Here is a 19,873-nt window from a genome sequence, read left to right as displayed (position 1 = left end):
ATATGTGCTTTTTATTTTATTTTATTTATTTATTTATTTATTTTGCAACTCCTGGATTAGACAAAAGATCAGTTTGACTTTCAGTTCTCCCTTGGGCTCAGTTTTCGTATCCCCTGATTATTTTCTTCTCAGTTAGTATCTTTGCCGTTATACTATTTACGGTATACACTATTATCAAAGTGGTAGAAACTGAATTGATCACATTCAAGAACTCCGGAGTAAAGGCCACTGTAAGGAGCTCTGGACAGGAGCTCGTTGGTGTTTGTCATGCTGACAGTCCTAGTAGTCTTTAGAGGATAGCAGTAGTAAGGGAAACTGTCAAGTTGAAGAATGAAGCCTTTCATGTAATTTTAGCAGGAACATCTCCTGATGTGAATGAAGTTAATCAAACAGGTGACAGACACCTGCAATTTATTAATAAAAATCCACAGAATGAGTAATTAAGACTTCATTTGCATACATGAACACAACACATTTAATTTCAGTTAGCATAGTGCACATCAATGAATATTATAAAGGGCTGTAGAAGTGAGACCAGTGTGTGATAAAGCTGACTAGTCCTGGTTTCACCTGCCACTCCTCATCCAGAGCAGACACTAATACAAGTAATGGCTCTGATCTCGGGTTTCCACATCTTATAATTTTTTTCTTAGATTACTGGTGCTCCTGTGTGTTAGTGCATTAATTCTTCACTTTGTTCATTCTTCTTTATTGCTTTAGTGATTTAAATGAGCTCTTTTTGTATACAGTTTGTATTTAGGAGTCCACAAGATGCTCAATTGAATAATGGCTGTGTTGTAAGAGTACTCCATGACACTATCCTGCAATTACTGTTTTTACAAATTAATCTCAAAAATGGTCTCATCAGAGCATCAACGTACCTTTTGTGGTTTTTGGTGTGACAGATGAATTGTTCAGATCGGACGACGCACCCTGGTTCTTTGCATTCAAGGCCAGTGAAGAAAGCCCAGAGGAGTTTGAGGATGATGGCATGGTGATTGACAACTCTGGAGCAATTGCTACTGTTGATCAACTGATGGCCTTTATATTGGAGCAAAATGGAGTTCTAAGTGTGTCCCTGAATGCATCAGAAGAGAGGAGGTTATCTGACTTTCTTAGTGATATTGTAGAAATTAGAAACGAAAAGCAGACACTCCTGTCAGTTTTATTCAGGTCTCCTCTCAAATGGAACAGCATGACACAGAGAATACATTCCTTTTAAACTGAGACCCAATCTCCCCATAAGAAAGGCATATTTAGGTAGTCCCGAAGCACACTTTTGTAATATTTTAATCTAACATTATCTCGTACGTATGTGAAACTATCACGTACGAACGTGAAAACATCTTGTACGTACGTAAAAGTATCCCGTATGTACAAGATATTTTTACGTAAACTGTCACATGTAGCTATGGTTGCATACGGCTGACGTCATCCAGGGCGACGGTTACTGAAACCAGGCTGCCTCCCCGCATTGAACGACAACTGCACAAGAGGAACACTGTGGTGGAGTGAGGCAGGAGTTTCAACGAGGTTAGAAAGTTCTCTGTCGCCGACAAAAAGAAGGTAAGTGCTTCGGGTTTTGTGGGCGCACTTTACGGATGTGTGAACTTTAATAAGCGCCATTCAGACTACTGCACGCGACTTGAGTGAAAAGCGCATGGCGCTTTCATTTTCTTCAGCTCAGCAGCTGACTTTGCTCGAGTGAATCCCCCTGTGGCCTCCCACATGCTGCTGGTGTTCATTGGTGTGTGTCTCCGATTCACTTCACGTGGTCGCATCCCATTTTTACTTTAAAGTACCCAGAAGCAACTTGCTTTATATATCAAAAGGCCGGAGTCTATTTAGGATGTTCGGTGTGCTGTGGCCCTTCTTGAACTGCGGCACTGTGTTATCAGACCAGCACAATTTGTTGTTGATGTTGATCCCCAGGTACTTCTAGCTCTGCACGACTTCTGTGTTCTCCTTCCTAATGGTGACTGGTCTCAGAGGCCCTTTGGTGCACCTGAAGTCCGCCAGCAACTCTTTTGTTTGACTGATGTTGAGTTGCAGAGCACACAGAGGCCTGCAGTGTTAAGTGAGGACTGGACTTGCAAGAATGAGTCAAACCTGTTGAAGATCTGCTTCAGTTCATTAGCTCTGCTCTTATTCCCCTTGATCTGCATGTTTTACAGCTGCCAGTGATGATCGTCACCCCATTCCACACTTCCTTCATGTGTTTTGTTGTAACTTGTGGTCAAGTTTGTCTCTGTAGTGGGCTTTCCCTTACAAAGCTGTCTCTTCAGTTTTGACTGCACCACCTTGATTTCATCCTTATATCCAGACGTGCAGATTTTCTTCTTCATATTCAGCAGCATTTCAAGTTTTTTCTGATCCACTGTTTCTGTTGGGGAAACAGCACACTGCCTTTGTGAGGACTGTGCTATCCACAGAAAGCTTGATGTGATCTGTGATACAGTGGCTGAGACCCTTGGTGCCCTGGCTGTGTGAGTCACAAAGCATATCCCACTCAGTGTTCTCAAAGGTGTCAATTTCTGAACGGTCCTGGTGGTGATTAGCAGCTGCTGGACAATGAGTTTACAGTATATGTGGTTATGAGCTGTAACAAATTATGGTCTGATAGGCCTAAAGGTTGCAAAGCATCGGAGTTATATGCCTCTTTAACATTGGCACACAGCAAGTCCAGGATCTTGTTTTTAGCAAAATGCTAAAAAAAAATCAGTGACGTTGGAGGAAAGTGAAACAGGGTCAAACACCCCAGAAATTGTGACGAAAGTACAGGGATGGTCAGTAGAGAATTTGCTTATTACAGAATATACTGTGTCTGTTGTGATTGGCGCATCTGCCGAGGGGAGATATAAGCTATCAGCACAATGGCATGTGAATAGTGTCTCTGCATGTAATAAGATTGTAAGGCGCCCCCCATAAAAAAATAAACCACTACATTCTGGTCCGGTGCTTTAATAGTAATTTGTCTGGTGTTGCACCATTTTTCATTCACAACAATGGCAAGTCCACCTTCTTTCTTCATATCCCTTTCACTTCTGCTTCTGTCCACCCATATGATTTTAAATTCATCCAGTGCACCCACAGAGTCCGGTGTTTCAGCTCTCATCTCACTTAAGCATATGAGACTGCTGAGTTTGTATTTCCTTTGGCTCCTGACCAGCGTTGAGAGCTCATCCATTTTATTCACCAGTGACCTTACATTGCCCATGATGACAGAAGGCAGCTACAGTCTGTGCCTTCTTCTCTTGTTGTGGAGTCAGATACCTGCTCTCTTTACCTCATCGTCCACTCTGTAGCTCTGCTGGCAGCCCAGCAATTAGATCAGGCACTCTGGGAGACAAAGGGCGCAGGTCTGGCAGTTTGTTGCAGTTAGGCGAGTCAAACCTTCCTCACCGCTTTGGTTATCCAAGTTCTTCAGAAAAAAATAAGAAATAACAGCAAAGGCAAGCAAACATGGGTGCTGCTGTTACACGTGGCCATTCATGGCAGCACTAGATGTTGCTTTTTAAAATCCGTGCATTGCTTGAGTGGACAATTATGTAAAAGTTTATTTATTTACTCGCTTTGTGAAGGGGGTGGCTGAAAACATGCTTTCAAGATACGGACAGATCAGCTGCTGTCCTTTGCTGCTGCTGTGCTGCGTGTTCTGCTTCTCACGCTGTGCATCGATCATTTGAAAGCCTGTACAGCAGCTGTCCTCACTTCGCTCGCTTAACCCCCGATGCGGGGCATGCTTAATGTCTGCCACTAAGCGTCTCTGCCCAGGTGTGAACGGGGAAGATGGGATGGGTGGTGGAGGGGATGGGTTTGAACGCAAGCTAAGGAGATATGGACGGATCAGCTGCTGTCCTCCTGCTGCTGAGCTGCGTGTTCTGCTTGTTGCGCTGCGTGTTGATCATTTAAAACCCTGCACAGCAGCTGTGCTCTGGTCTCACTGCTTTGTCTTGTGGGACGTCCGGGCTGATATATTACTTGCCTTATTCTCTGAATTGGCACATAGATTATTATTGTTCTATCGTGCATCCTTTTTTGCCTTCTTTTCAATGCTTTTGTGTCTCTTTTTGACACGTTGCTCTTTCTTCTTCCCTTAGTCGTTCACGTGCCATCTAGAACATATAACATTTTTAAAAGCTGGGAGCACATGAAGTGCGTCTGCCAAAAGCATTCCAACAACTGCGAGGTTAGATGTGAACTTGTTTTAAATTATTTGTAAGTAGGGCGTGACATGCAAAAGTCACAGTCTCGCAGGTCTTGCTTCCTAAGGTTGTAATGTCTAGTCTCGTGTGACGTCCAAGTGTCTCTCTGAGATAATCACGTCTCGACCCAAGATTTTTTTTATATAATATATTTCATAACAATTAAAAGAAAAAATAAATCTGAGACAATCCCCATGTTTCATTGCTAAGCCAAACCACTAATGCCGGTTTGTGAGTATTAGAGAAGTTAATAGAGATTTGTGGTGTGTGTTACTGCCTCACAGTTCTAGCTGACTGAATTTGACTCTCAGCCAGTTTTTAAGTCTCTATGCAGTTTCCACGTCTGCTCTTTTATTCTTATTTTCTCCACATCTCTAAATATGCTCAGGTTTAGAGGCCTGGCAAGTCTAACTTGTCTTGGTGTGGGCGTATACTTGAATGTGAGTGTACCCTATGATGGTCTATAGCTGTTTCCTGACCTGTACAGGTACTCTGGTTGTTGCCCCAATTCCCAATTTCTTTTGTACTGAACTATGGTGGTGAGATGGAAGCTAAGTCCAATTTGGTGACTGCTACATGTGGTTTTATCATGCAGAGCCCAACCAGGCTGTGTGGGTCACCCGTTTATGCCACTCTTATGTGAACATCACTGTCAGGACTAGCATCCCTCTTCTGGGCAAGACCCACTTTCATTAAATTTTAAGGGTCAATAATGAGATGTTCTTTGTCTGGCCCCTCCACTGATGATTACCCATAGCAAACTGGTTTGTGAGGATCTTACATCCTCAGACAATGGAGCTCTAATGAAGACAGAGGCACATGAGACCTCCACCATGCCAACGTCGCTGAACTAGGAGGTGCTGCTGTTTAATAGGAGTTTATTACTATGGTAATTAGTAAACTATTTATGATGGTGTATGTTTGTGTGGAACATTTACTTCCACAAGATGAAGTTGATAAATGTGATACTTGTTGCTTCCAGTTGTTGAAAATGGCAATACAATTTTGTTTCAGAGATTTTAATGTGAAGCCTGTAAACGTTCATTAAGACTTTTACCATTTAGCTGCTGTCCCCCGTCATCAAGTCCCCTTTGTTCAGACAGTTTATTTTGTAAACCCTCTGCCGACGCCAAATGCCTCTGTCATACTCGATGTATGAGCCAAGTTCTGTATTAACGTTTTTTTGTTCAGTTAATTTGAAAATATGTTGCATGTATTCTGTATTTCAAGATTAGTTTATATATTAAGAATAGGTCTAGATAATTATTCAGTTCTAATGGGGTATTGTTACTTTAAGAAGGGGTGCTGGGTAGCGGGAATTAGGCAGTTATTGTAAATTTTTGTGTGGATTGACAAGTCCGTGGAAACACTCAGTTTTCTTACCGTGTCTGTCTTGAGTTTCATTTTGACTGAGGAAATATATAACATGGAAAATAAACGTTGTTTGTTTTTATACAATAACAGTGGATTAATGTGAAATGCCAGGGTCTGGACATGCGTAAGTTCCTGCCGTAGCCACACGTTGTTTCGCACCTACAGTTGTATTTACTTTATCTGCTGTGTTGACTCTGGTACTGAGCAGTTAATTTCTTATTCATGTTTTATAATTTGTGCAAAGCTCCTTTTGATGGTGTCTGCTGTAGGAAATGTTAATTGAGATTGTTGCTTCCAATGTCATGTCTTCTATAACAATTGTGATTAGTTATTTGCCATATCATGTAAGATGAACGTGTGGCCTTTAAGATACCATCTCAGCTTGAGCTCTAGCTATTCTTCAGTAAGGTTTAGGCTCATCTCACCCTCATCCAACTCCAGTGCAGACAAGTCTTCCACCTTTCCAAATGACTACCGTTGACCCTCGGAGTAAAGCGAATGCTACAACCTCTGTTACAGCCAATCCCTGTAAGCTATGGACAGCCAAAGTTATGGTCAGGCTGAGAGCTGTAAGCTTGTTGAGATGATCTGTGTCTTATAAGGGTTTTTAAAGGAAGGAATAGAGGGCTTGAGATTGATTTCTTGAGTTTGCATAAGTCCATCCTCTTGACTGACCATTGGTTCAAAGTTCTGTCCATCAGTGTTACTCCTCCTTGATTTATAGTCCTTTGTTTGAACTTGAGTGTCAATCTTGTGCCTTTGAGAGACGTCCCTGCATGTTCACATGGTCTGGTATCGATTGTCTTATCAGGTAAGGCATGAAGGCTGCGTTCAGGTGAGGGGCCCGGCCATGGAAACTGATTGTTTTTAGCTGGCAATACGAGTGTCTGGTAGCAGCATTTTAAAACAGGACTTGTGTTCTAGCCGTGTTAAAAATGGTAATGTCAGTCTGTCCCACACTGCTGTTGACAAAGCCTTCCAAAATAAAGACGCGTTGATTGTCACACCGTACACTGGCCTGTGCCACACTGTTCATTATCTCTTTGTCTGTAAATATGTTTTCACAACTCTTGATGATTTGTATCCAAAATTCATTTTTCAAGTTGAAAACCTGCTCGTCAGTATTTACACCTGAAAACTAGTGATGGCTGATGCTGTTGGTTTTCCTTTTGATTCGATACCAGGTGATACTGAGGCCAGCATTGGCGATGTTGATACCGATACTGATACAGCCAGAGTGTCATCTTGTAAGAATGGTTACTCTTCTATAAAAACTTAGTGAGTGTGGACGTCAAAAAGTCACATTTTAAGTACTTTGCATTAGTAGACTATTACATATAGTGCCAAAGACAAGACTTGTTTACTTTTTTTATTAACAGAAATTATTAAACGTGTTCAGTTCCTGCAAATGATCTGTGAAAGAACAACAAGTGTTAGTGTTTGATGTTTTCTGTAAAAAGCATACATTTTTTGGCTCAAAAAATTACATTATTTTTTTCTGTAAAACTTGCAAAACTCTAGAAGTACACAGTGTGAAGTGTAAAACGTATAATAATGCAAATACCAAGCGAGCGTCACTTTCAGAGTCATCAGAATTGCTGTCAGTTTCCCTATCCATTTCATTTGTACTGCCTGAAGACAGATTCACTTCATCATCACTGCTGATTAGTGGCTTCCCAACATCACTGCTCATAGGGCTGTGAAAAACTAGAGAAGCCATTATTACTGTGCACACCTACAGGTGAGAGGAGAAGATGCGTCTGTACCATTGTCCAGGTAACACTCGGGATTGACGCTTTTAGCACAGCACGAGTGAAATAAAGATAATTTTGAGTAATACAGTGATCCCTCGCTATATCGCGCTTCGCCTTTCGCGGCTTCACTCCATCGCGGATTTTATATGTAAGCATATTTAAATATATATCGCGGATTTTTCGCTGCTTCGCGGGTTTCTGCGGACAATGGGTCTTTTAATTTCTGGTACATGCTTCCTCAGTTGGTTTGCCCAGTTGATTTCATACAAGGGACGCTATTGGCAGATGGCTGAGAAGCTATCCAGCTTACGTTCTCTCTCTCTCTCTCTTGCGCTGACGTAGGGGGGTGTGAGCAGGGGGGCTGTGTGCAGCTGCTTCCTGAAGGACATGCTGCACGGAGCTTCGCATACTTAAAAGCTCAAAGGGCACGTATTGATTTTTTTTATCTGTCTCTCTATCTCTCTCTCTCTCTCTCTCTCTCTCTCTCTCTTCCTGCTCCTGACGGAGGGGGTGTGAGCTGCCGCCTTCAACAGCTTTGTACCGGCGGTGCTTCGCATACTTAAAAGCCAAAAAGCCCTATTGATTTTTTTTTTGACTGCTTGCTTTGCACTCCTTTGAAAAGGAAGATATGTTTGCATTCTTTTAATTGTGAGACAGAACTGTCATCTCTGTCTTGTCATGGAGCACAGTTTAAACTTTTGAAAAAGAGACAAATGTTTGTTTGCAGTGTTTGAATAACGTTCCTGTCTCTCTACAACCTCCTGTGTTTCTGCGCAAATCTGTGACCCAAGCATGACATTCTAAAAATAACCATATAAACATATGGTTTCTACTTCGCGGATTTTCCTATTTCGCGGGTGGCTCTGGAACGCAACCCCCGCGATGGAGGAGGGATTACTGTACATTTTTTTTTTTTAAACAAAATGGACATGATAAATTTGGAAAGTTTGAAACTGTGTTCTAAGTATGTCAATACATCAAGCTATAAATGTAATTTTCTCCTCACTAAAAGCAGATATTGTTTTCTGTCTATTCAAACAGTTGCAAGACCCTCACATCAGTTTACAGTACTGATGTTCCTGGGCACTGCCTGCCTTTCTGGGAGGCTTCTTTAAGAGTCGACTACGGCCCTTTGGCACCTGTGCCAGTCTCATTAGCCTGAGTGTCTGTGCTCTCTTCTGATCTCCTCGATCTCAGCAATGTGTCTGACTTCAATGTGTTTTACCAGGTTTGTGGTGTTGCCTTAATAACGTACAGCCTTCTGACACGTATCCCATTTTGAATCATTATTTCTCAGTGTAGTAAAATAACTCCAAATAACACTCTGCTTTCTTTTGGCAAATGTATGTATATTCTGTATATATGTATGTATATATATATGTATATATATATGTATATATATATATATATATATATATATATATATATATATATATGTTTGTATATGTATGTGTGTATATATATATATATATATATATATATATATATATATATATATATATATATATATATATATACATCCATCCATCCATCCTCTTCCGCTTATCCGACGTTGGGTCGCGGGGGCAGCAGCTTGAGCAGAGATGCCCAGACTGACCTCTCCCCGGCCAGTTCTTCTAGCTCTTCCGGGAGAATCCCGAGGCGTTCCCAGGCCAGCCGGGAGACATAGTCCCTCCAGCGTGTCCTGGGTCTTCCCCGGGGCCTCCTCCCGGTTGGACGTGCCCGGAACACTTCACCAGGGAGACATCCAGGAGGCATCCTGATCAGATTCCCAAGCCACCTCATCTGACTCCTCTCCATGCGGAGGAGCAGCGACTCTACTCTGAGCCCCTACAGGATGACTGAGCTTCTCACCCTATCTTTTAAGGGAAAGCCCAGACATCCTGCGGAGGAAACTCATTTCAGCCGCTTGTATTCGCAATCTCGTTCTTTCGGTCACTACCCATAACTCATGACCATAGGTGAGGGTAGGAACATAGATCGACTGGTAAATTGAGAGCTTTACCTTACGACTCCACTCCTTTTTCACCACGACAGACCGATGCAGAGCCCGCATAACTGCAGATGCCGTACCGATCCACCTGTCGATCTCACGCTCCATTCTTCCCTCACTCGTGAACAAGACCCCGAGATACTTGAACTCCTCCACTTGGGACAGGATCTCGCTACCAACCCTGAGAGGGCACACCACCCTTTTCCGGCTGAAGACCATGGTCTCGAATTTGGAGGTGCTGATTCCCATCCCAGCCGCTTCACACTCAGCTGCGAACCAATCCAGAGAGAGCTGAAGATCACTGCCTTATGAAGCAAACAGGACAACATCATCTGCAAAAAGCAGTGACCCAATCCTGAGTCCACCAAACTGGACCCCCTCAACACCCTGGCTGCGCCTAGAATTCTGTCCATTAAAGTTATGAACAGAATTGGTGACAAAGGGCAGCCCTGGCGGAGTCCAACTCTCACTGGAAATGCATTCGACTTCCTGCCGGCAATGCGGACCAAGCTCTGACACCGGTTGTACAGGGACTGAACAGCCTTTATCTAGGGGTCCGGTACGCCATACTCCCGGAGCACTCCCCACAGGATTCCCTGAGGGACACGGTCGAATGCCTTTTCCAAGTCCACAAAACACATGTAGACTGGTTGGGCAAACTCCCATGCACCCTCCAGGACTCTGCTAAGGGTGTAGAGCTTGGTCCACTGTTCCACGACCAGGACAAAAACCACACTGTTCCTGCTGAATCCGAGGTTCAACTATCCAACGAACCCTCCTCTCCAGAAACCCCGAATAGACTTTTCAAGGGATGCTGAGGAGTGTGATCCCTCTGTAGTTGGAACACACCCTCCGGTTCCCCTTCTTAAAGAGCGGGAACACCATCCCGGTCTGCCAATCTAGAATGTATAATATATAAGTATATGTGTGTGTATATATATATATATATATATATATATATATATATATATATATATATATATATATATATATATATATATATATATATATATATATATATATATATAATGTGTGTGTGTGTATATATATATATTAGGGGTGGGAGGTATGACCAAAATTCTATATCACGGTATTTTTCTAAATTATCCCGGTTTCACGGTATTCAACGGTATTTTTTTCCCCATGCATGAGTGGATGTTAACCACATTTTCCACTGCAATTACTGGCTAATAATAACCTATTCCACTGTCGAGTATTGTACATTGTACAAAAAAAAAAAAAAACATTTTAATGTGCACACAAGTATTAATACAGTTTTACATTGCCCCATAAAGTGACAGTTTTCAAGGGGGTGGCACTAATGGAGAAGGTATCACATTGCATGACAGATGCAGTCAAAATATAGAACCTTTTTATTGAACAAATTTTGCAAAAACAAACTATAATTTTGACAACATATTTTCAACCATACAAAGAGGCTTTTAGACTTAGTAAAATATCCAGAAGTGCTTGTCAAAAATTATATTGTACCGAATATGTCTTAGAAAAGGAATAAATTGTAAATATTTTTTGTAAACCAACTACACTTTCTGTTAATGTTAACAATCTCTGTCCACTGACACGTTAAAGTGACTTTTTAAACAACTTTATCATCATTAAACTGCATAATATTTAAACTAATAAATAATAACAGTAAAATAAATAATAGTATTATTACTGATAGTTGCACTATTACTTCAAGACTTCAAGCCCGGGTGCATTACACAGTATTCACCAAATTAAAATAAAATAAAACAAGTGCAACTTGGTGATGACATCTTTACCAACTGAACCATCGTTTAGGCAAACTGCATTAATATGGACCTTGCTTCAAGCTAAGCTATACTGGGAAGAAAAAAACAAACTATATGTCGAGAACAAAGTCAACATTTCCACTTTATTCTCACCATTTATGTCGAGATTAAAGTCGACATTTCCACTTAATTCTCACCGTTTATGTCGAGATTAAAGTCGACATTTCCACTTTATTCTCATAGTTTACTTCATAATTAAAGTAGAATGTCGTAAACTAAACTTCTTCCTAAAATCAATGTTTAATCAATTACTTAATTTACCGCGTCATAAGTTAATGCAGCACATTAAATGCTTTGTGTTACATTCCCCGACCCAGTGGTTAATCACTACGCTTCTTAAACTGACTTCCTCCGCACTAAGAGAAGACAGCGATCACCATATAGAATCCATTCACTTCATGATATTCCTGCTTTCTGAAAATTTAGAATGCTAAGATAAATACTTGGTATCATTTTCATGATGAAATGCATTAACACAGGTATTACACATGCACGGTAGTGAGGCGGTAGTGCTGCTCCCTCGCAGTAAGGGGTCCCCAGGTGTATGTTCAGTGTAGAGAACTTTATGGCAGGTGTGACGAGGCTCCAAAAAACTGGATGTATGAATAGCTATCGCACAGGTTTAACTTAAATATTGTGTAAATGTTGGGTTTGTGATCTGCTGGTCGGAGACACGAACACAATTCAATGCATGTTCTTCTGAGCGGGCTATCTTTATTACATGCATGCTGTCTCTATCTGATGTACCAAAACCCCAGTTCCTATCCTTCCTTTTTCTTTCATCACATAACCAATCACCACATGATAAACGTCTTTGTGAAATTAAAACTAGATATAAACTTAGCCCACGGAGTGTTCAGAACTTTAAAAATATCTTTGTTATACATGTTTAATTATCCCATCCATTCAGAGTTGCACCCATCTCTGAACGAGTCGCCAGCACATCGCAGGATGAATACAAGCAAAACATACACTAGCAGGGTCAATATAGCATAAGAAAACCCCACATCCTACATGACTTCAAAAGGAAACTGAACCACGCCGAGTAAACCCACCAGAAAAACATGCAAATGCAAGGCAGGCACGCTGCCGTGCCCCCATATGATTAATGCATGCTTTAATGCATTTCACCATGAAAATTATATCAAGTATTTATCTTAGCATTCTAAATGTTCAGAGAGCAGGAAGATCATGAAGTGAATGTTTTCTGTGCGGCGATCTCTGCCGGCGCCTCCTCTTAGTGCAAGAAGAAGTCAGTTTAAGAATCACTTAACACAAAGCATTTAATGTGCTAAATAACTTATGACGGGATTTGAGAAAATCTAGTAAATGAAATATTCATTTTACGATGAAGTTTAGTTAACGATGTTCTACTTTAATGACAAATTACGAGAATAAAGTCAACATGTCGACTTTAATCTTGACATAAATGGTGAGAATAAAGTAGAAATGTCGAGAATAAAGTCAACATGTCGTCACACTATTACACAGTACCCAGGTACATTACACTGTATTGAAAACAAATAAAACAAGTACAATTTGGCTTGCAGTATTATCCAGTAGTATATTAAACAAAACCTCCTATGATGAAAAACAATTTTGGATGGCGTTTTCCCTTGCCCGGACGCGGGTCGCCGGGGCCCCACTCTGGAGCCAGGCCTGGAGGTGGGGCTCGATGGCGAGCGCCTGGTGGCCGGGCCTGCACCCATGAGGCTCGGCCGGGCACAGCCCAAAGAGGCAACGTGGGTCCCCCTTCCCATGGGCTCACCACCTATTGGAGGGGCCAAGGAGGTCGGGTGCAGTGTGAGTTGGGTGGTGGCCGAAGGCGGGGACCTTGGCGGTCCGATCCTCGGCTACAGAAGCTGGCTCTTGGGACATGGAATGTCACCTCTCTGAAGGGGAAGGAGCCTGAGCTAGTGCGTGAGGTTGAGAGGTTCCGGCTAGATATAGTCGGACTCACCTCGACGCACAGCTTGGACTCTGGAACCAATCTCCTTGAGAGGGGCTGGACTCTGTACCACTCTGGAGTTGCCCCCGGTGAGATGCGCCGAGCGGGTGTGGGTATACTTATTGCCCCCCGACTTGGAGCCTGTACATTGGGGTTTACCCCAGTAGACGAGAGGGTAGCCTCCCTCTGCCTTCAGGTGGGAGGACGGGTCCTAACTGTTGTTTGTGCGTATGCACCAAACAGCAGTTCGGAGTACCCACCCTTTTTGGAGTCCCTGGAGGGTGTGCTAGAGGGCATACCTTCTGGGGACTCCCTCGTTCTGCTGGGAGACTTCAATGCTCACGTGGGCAATGACAGTGAGACCTGGAAGGGCGTGATTGGGAGGAATGCCCCCCCCCCCCCCGATCTGAACCCGAGCGGTGTTTTGTTATTGGACTTCTGTGCTTGTCACGGATTGTCCATAACGAACACCATGTTCAAGCATAGGGGTGTTCATATGTGCACTTGGCACCAGGACACCCTAGGCCTCAGTTCGATGATCGACTTTGTGGTCGTGTTGTCGGACTTGCGGCCACATGTCTTGGACACTTGGGTAAAGAGAGGTGAACTGATGACCACCTGGTGGTGAGTTGGCTTCGATGGTGGGGGAGGATGCCGGTCAGGCGTGGTAGGCCCAAACGTGTTGTGAGGGTCTGCTGGGAACGTCTGGCAGAGCCCCCTGTCAGAAGTAGCTTCAACTCCCACCTCCGGCAGAACTTCGACCACATCCCGAGGGAGGTGGGGGACATTGTGTCCGAATGGGCCATGTTCCATGCCTCTATTGTTGAGGCAGCTGACCGGAGCTGTGGCCGTAAGGTGGTCGGTGCCTGTCGTGGCGGCAATCCCCGAACCCGTTGGTGGACACCGGCGGTGAAGGATGCCGTCAAGCTGAAGAAGGAGTCCTTTTGTCCTGTGGGACCCTGGAGGCAGCTGATAGGTACTGTCAGACCAAGCGGAATGCGGCTTTGGTGGTTGCTGAGGCAAAACCTCGGGCGTGGGAGGAGTTTGGGGAGGCCATGGAGAACGACTTTCGGACGGCTTCGAGGAGATTCTGGTCCACCATCCGGCGTCTCAGGAAGAGGAAGCAGTGCAGTGTCAACACTGTATATGATGGGGATGGTGCGCTGCTGACCTCGACTCGGGACGTTGTGGGTCGGTGGGGGGAGTACTTCGAAGACCTCCTCAATCCCATTAACATGCCTTCCAATGAGGAAGCAGAGCCTGGGGACTCAGAGGTGGGCTCCCCCATCTCTGGGACTGAGGTCACCGAGGTGGTCAAAAAACTCCTTGGTGGCAGGGCCCCGGGGGTGGATGAGATACGCCCGGAGTTCCTCAAGGCTCTGGATGTTGTAGGACTGTCTTGGTTGACACGCCTCTGCAACATCGCATGGACATCAGGGACAGTGCCTCTGGATTGGCAGACCGTGGTGGTAGTCCCCCTCTTTAAGAAGGGGGATCGGAGGGTGTGTTCCAACTACAGAGGGATCACACTCCTCAGCCTCCCTGGAAAAGTCTATTCAGGGGTCCTGGAGAGGAGGGTCCGTCGGATAGTCGAGCCTCGGATTCAGGAGGAACAGTGTGGTTTTCGTCCTGGTCGCGGAACAGTGGACCAGCTCTACACCCTTAGCAGGGTCCTAGAGGGTGCATGGGAGTTTGCCCAACCAGTCTACATGTGTTTTGTGGACTTGGAAAAGGCATTCGACCGTGTCCCTCAGGGAATCCTGTGGGGGGTACTCCGAGAGTATGGGGTACCGGACCCCCTGATAAGGGCTGTTCGGTCCCTGTACGATCGGTGCCAGAGCTTGGTCCGCATTGCCGGCAGTAAGTCGAACCCGTTTCCAGTGAGAGTTGGACTCCGCCAGGGCTGCCCTTTGTCACCGATTCTGTTCATAACTTTTATGGACAGAATTTCTAGGCGCAGCCAGGGCGTTGAGGGGGTCTGGTTTGGTGGGCTCAGGATTGGGTCACTGCTTTTTGCAGATGATGTTGTCCTGTTTGCTTCATGAGGCCGTGATCTTCAGCTCTCTCTGGATCGGTTCGCAGCCGAGTGTGAAGCGGCTGGGATGAGAATCAGCACCTCCAAATCCGAGACCATGGTCCTCAGCCGGAAAAGGGTGGAGTGCCCTCTCAGGGTTGGTAGCGAGATCCTGCCCCAAGTGGAGGAGTTCAAGTATCTCGGGGTCTTGTTCACGAGTGAGGGAAGAATGGAGCGTGAGATCGCCAGGCGGATCGGTGCGGCATCCGCAGTAATGCGGGCTCTGCATCGGTCTGTCGTGGTGAAAAAGAAGCTGAGCCACAAGGCGAAGCTCTCAATTTACCAGTCGATCTATGTTCCTACCCTCACCTATGGTCATGAGCTATGGGTAGAGACTGAAAGAACGAGATCGCGAATACAAGCGGCTGAAATGAGTTTCCTCCGCAGTGTGTCTGGGCTTTCCCTTAAAGATAGGGTGAGAAGCTCAGTCATCCGGGAGGGGCTCAGAGTAGAGCCACTGCTCCTCCGCATCGAGAGGAGTCAGATGAGGTGGCTCGGGCATCTGATCAGGATGCCTCCTGGACGCCTCCCTGGTGAGGTGTTCCATGCACGTCTAACCCGGAGGAGGCCCCGGGGAAGACCCAGGACACGCTGGAGGGACTATGTCTCTCGGCTGGCGTGGGAACGCCTTGGGATTCTCCCAGAAGAGCTAGAAGAAGTGGCCGGGGAGAGGGAAGTCTGGGCATCTCTGCTCAAACTGCTGCCCCCGCGACCCGACCTCGGATAAGCGGGAGACAATGGATGGATGGATAGAAACAGTATTTACACATCTGACCTTTTAAAACTAAAGTATCTCCAGGCTGCGGACGTGACTCCCTTTTTCGGCAAAAGTTCTTTTGTTCATCATGTTCAACTTTATCATCGGCTTCAGTTTCGGAATGTTCTCTGTCCATTTTCACCTCACAATACCTATGCTACCGCTACCTATTTGGTGGTGTAGCAGTGAAAAAGGTCCCCACTTGAACAGTTTCCCGCTGCGCCACGTTCCGAACGTCGTTTAGGCAATTTAAACCGGTGTTGCGGTATAAGAAAAATCCATATCATAAAAAAAATAAAAACTGGTTTTCGGTATGAAGTGGTATACCGCCCAGCACTAGCGACCACCTTCAAAGAAGTCTGGAAAAAGTAAGTGCAAAATAAAAATGTGTAAGATTTAGGGTTGGGGTTTATGAGCTTGAAAGGCTGGGTCTTGTGATTTTTATGAGAAACTTAGAAAATGGAGTGAAAATACTTTTCATTTACTTTTTTTATTGCGTGTTTAAATTTAGTATGAGATTTAATCTATTGTTATGTAAAGTTTAGCAATTTGCTATTCTTCCATTATAATGACTTTATGCAAAAGTCCTCAGCCTATTCTCGATAAAGAGTGCTATACAAATGTCCAAGAGCAAGACAAAGGTATTGATCCATCTGGAATTTCCTGGGTATCCATATTAATTCCTCTCAACAGTGTTGTCCGATCTTCAGCTAATCTCCGATTACAGACGGCCTCAGTTGTCCTAAACTACTGTAATAACACAAACAACTGGCCGGCTTCTTGTCAGTTCTGAACACATCGTTTAAACATTCACAGTCCACTCCATGACCCTCCTGTCTTTACAGACTGGTTGACTCTTCTTTAACAGTAATGACCTAAACAAAACTTTTTTTTTGTAACTACTGATCAGCAATGAATTTTAATCCATTCCTTCATTCCAAACCTTTTCAGTCCCTTCATCCCAGAGAGCCCTTTTTTGATCAGTTCTCTTTAGAGAACACAGCATCTCGTGTCTCTTATTGGCCATTCCAGAACCCCAGTTACTGTATGTTTAACCCTTTCTGTTTTTGATTTCTTCCTGTGTTTGGGCTCATTGTCCTGTAACATCATTTATCTTTTGTTTAGCTTCTACTATCCTGATATTTTTCTGTCAGATTTCTTGATAATATTTTCAATTCAGTGACCGTTGATCATGTCAAGTGTTCCAGGCAATGAAGAAACATGCAGGCCAAACCATGATGCTCCCTTCACCTTGATGGTTTAGTATTGATGTACGGTTTTGTATTACCTCCAAAAATGGTGTTGCAGGTTTTGACCAAAGACTTCAACTTTTGTCTCATTCATTCATAGAACATTGTCTGTTCTGGAACATCATGATGATCTTTTACAAGTTTTAAGATGTGCAGTGATGGTTTTGCTAGATTGCATTGATCTCCTTGGTGTTGTCCTTCTGTAAACTACATTCTTACACTTTTCTCCATAAGAACACATGGACAGAGACTTTCTCAAGTCTCGGAGACTTCTGCAGGCCCTTTGCTCTGCCTGTCTGGGTTCCTATTCACCTCTGCTTTCATGCTGTGATCTTTGTGGGCTGCCCATTCTAGTAGTGAGTTTCCTCCATTTTTGTAGACAGTATGTCTTTCTATGCATTGACGGACACCCAGGTCTTCCAAAATTCTTTTATCACATTTGCCAGCTTTACACATCTCTTCATTTCTTCTAAGGTTCTTGTGAAATCCTTAAAAGAAGTATTTGGATGAAACGTCAAACCTTTGGATTACACATTGAAACGGTGGATTGGAGAAACAACGTAGACTGACATGCTGACATCATTCTTAAGTCATAAAGTGAAAAAGGCTGTGTGTTCTGTGCTAGTCTGTGATCCTTCTGTGTGAGTGTGCATTAAATATGACTTTTGCTCCTCAACACTTTGGTTTTTTTTGGTAGGCTATTAAGCAGCAGTTTAATAGTTTTAAACATTTTTTTTCTATTTACAAGGGTGTTTTTTTGTTTTTGTTTTATGATTCACACAACAGCAGGTGTTACTCCAGTCTTAGTCCAACCTTTGGGTTTGTGGGGCAGAGGCAAAGCTTTTGTAGTAGCCAGCAAGTCAGTGTGGTAGCAATAAACAGGCAAAAGTAACTGTGATTTGTTAGCAGAAAGAAGTTAAACATTTTACATATGATGCGGGATGGATTCAAAGTAATTAATAAAATCTCTGGAGTGGGTAAATAAGGAGGTAAAATAGAAACTGCAAAGGAAAAAAGAACAACTGAATAAGTCATTTAAGATGAATAACCCCAATGCTAACAGTAGTGCATTTGAGAGCAACCATTAGGAAAGATACGAGGTCTCTAAAAGACAGTTAAAGAGAAATATTGCAGCCAAAGACATTCTTTCAGTATTTTAGGAGTAAAATAACAGTCAAGGAGGAAGTGAAGTGCCGCATGAACAATAAAGGGGAATTACAATACACAGATAGTGAAATATAAAATGCTTTGAACTTTACATTTTCTGATGATTTCATGTCTGAAAAAGTGGATAACCTCTCAGTTGTAACAGGGACTACTAAGGAGGTACTGAGGGATTTGGAAATTGTAGAGAGAGAAGTGCTGCTGAGATTGAATTGGTTGAAATCAAACAAATCTCCAAGACCAGATGTTATTTATCGTCAAATGCTTATGGAGTTTAGTGAATATATATGTAATCCTTTGATGGATATTTTTTAGTAGTCACTGCACACTGGGACAATTTTTATGAACTGGAAAATGTAATCCCATTATATGGAAAGGGTGATTTGGAAAATTGAAGTATGAACAGGTCAGTATGCTTAACTTGCATCACAGGAAAATAAATGAAAGGAATTATTAAGGAAAAGACTGAGCGACACACGGCAAGAACAGGAATTTTACTAAACAGTCAGCATGGATTCAGATGAGGGAGGTTGCGTTTTACTAACATGCTGAGAATCTATGAGGAACCAACCAAAGGATATGATCAAAGTGGAACAGATGATATTATTTATCTGGACTTTCAGAAAGTATTTGATAAGGTGCCACTAAACTAAAAGAAGTGAAAGTTCAGGGTGTGGTGTGCAGATGGGTGCAGAATTGGCTAAACACAGGAAGCAGAGGGTTATGGTGCGAGGAACCCTATCAGAACTGGGTGGTTGTAAGAGTAGTGTCCTACAAGGGCCAGTGTTAGGGCCACTGCTATATAAATATATTGTCACACACGTGTGATTGGGAGACAGCTGAATGGCCTAAATGATAGAAATACTACGCCAGACCAGGGGGCGGCAGGGAGCACTGACTGTCTCTCTCAATCTCTCTGCATGGAAAATCCTGCAGGGTTCTGGCACCAATGACGACATCACTTCCGGTCCCAATAATGTCACTTCTGGTTCCAGGTCTGATGACTTCATTTCTCTTACCGGCCTTTAAAGCTGCCATTTTACCTCCATAATATCCAAACTATCTTGGACTCAAACCTGTGAACATCTCTTTTCAATTTTCTTCAATTTTGCAGCCGGGAATCAATATACTGGTGCCTGCCCCAAACCTTTATGATGTCCGTGACACATCTTTGTGACAGTGGCTTTTCAATATCAGTTGAATTTTCTCAAATCTATTGCGTAACTGCGTGATATATTCTAACATATTGGTAGATGGAAGAGCCTCTTCTTCCCATCCTTCTTTTAAAATATCCAATATTCCCCGAGGTTGTCATTCTTAACATTTTAAAAGGAGAGAACCCTGTCCCTGCTGACCACCTTGTGGAGCATTTGTTTGAGAGTCTGATTAAATCTCTCTACTAGACCATCGGTGTGTGGATGATACACCTCAGATTTTAAATGCTTTATTTTAAGTAACTTGGCCATTTCCCTAAATGTTTTCCGAAGTGAAAGGCATCTCTTGGTCTGTAACGACTTCTTTAGGGATGCCGTGACGCTCA

At 43.4% G+C, this 19,873-nt stretch overlaps 2 protein-coding genes across 2 annotated transcripts in view; both read right to left on the bottom strand.

Annotated features, from left to right (window-relative positions):
- Window positions 1-19,873, bottom strand: part of LOC114642347 (zinc finger protein OZF-like) — a 224,741-nt gene that overhangs the window by 44,002 nt on the left and 160,866 nt on the right. The window lies entirely within an intron of this gene.
- The window catches only part of LOC127526339 (uncharacterized), a 35,718-nt gene continuing 18,013 nt past the window's right edge, over window positions 2,169-19,873 (bottom strand). Inside the window, exon 3 of the mRNA XM_051921637.1 lies at window positions 2,169-2,383. Within this exon, the coding sequence (XP_051777597.1) occupies window positions 2,169-2,383 (215 nt within the window). The remainder of the gene's footprint in view (window positions 2,384-19,873) is intronic.

This window comes from Erpetoichthys calabaricus (genome assembly GCF_900747795.2).
Source record: "Erpetoichthys calabaricus chromosome 1 unlocalized genomic scaffold, fErpCal1.3 SUPER_1_unloc_13, whole genome shotgun sequence".
In the NCBI taxonomy this organism is placed as follows: Eukaryota; Metazoa; Chordata; class Cladistia; order Polypteriformes; family Polypteridae; genus Erpetoichthys; species Erpetoichthys calabaricus.
This window is presented reverse-complemented; position numbering and strand designations above follow the sequence as displayed.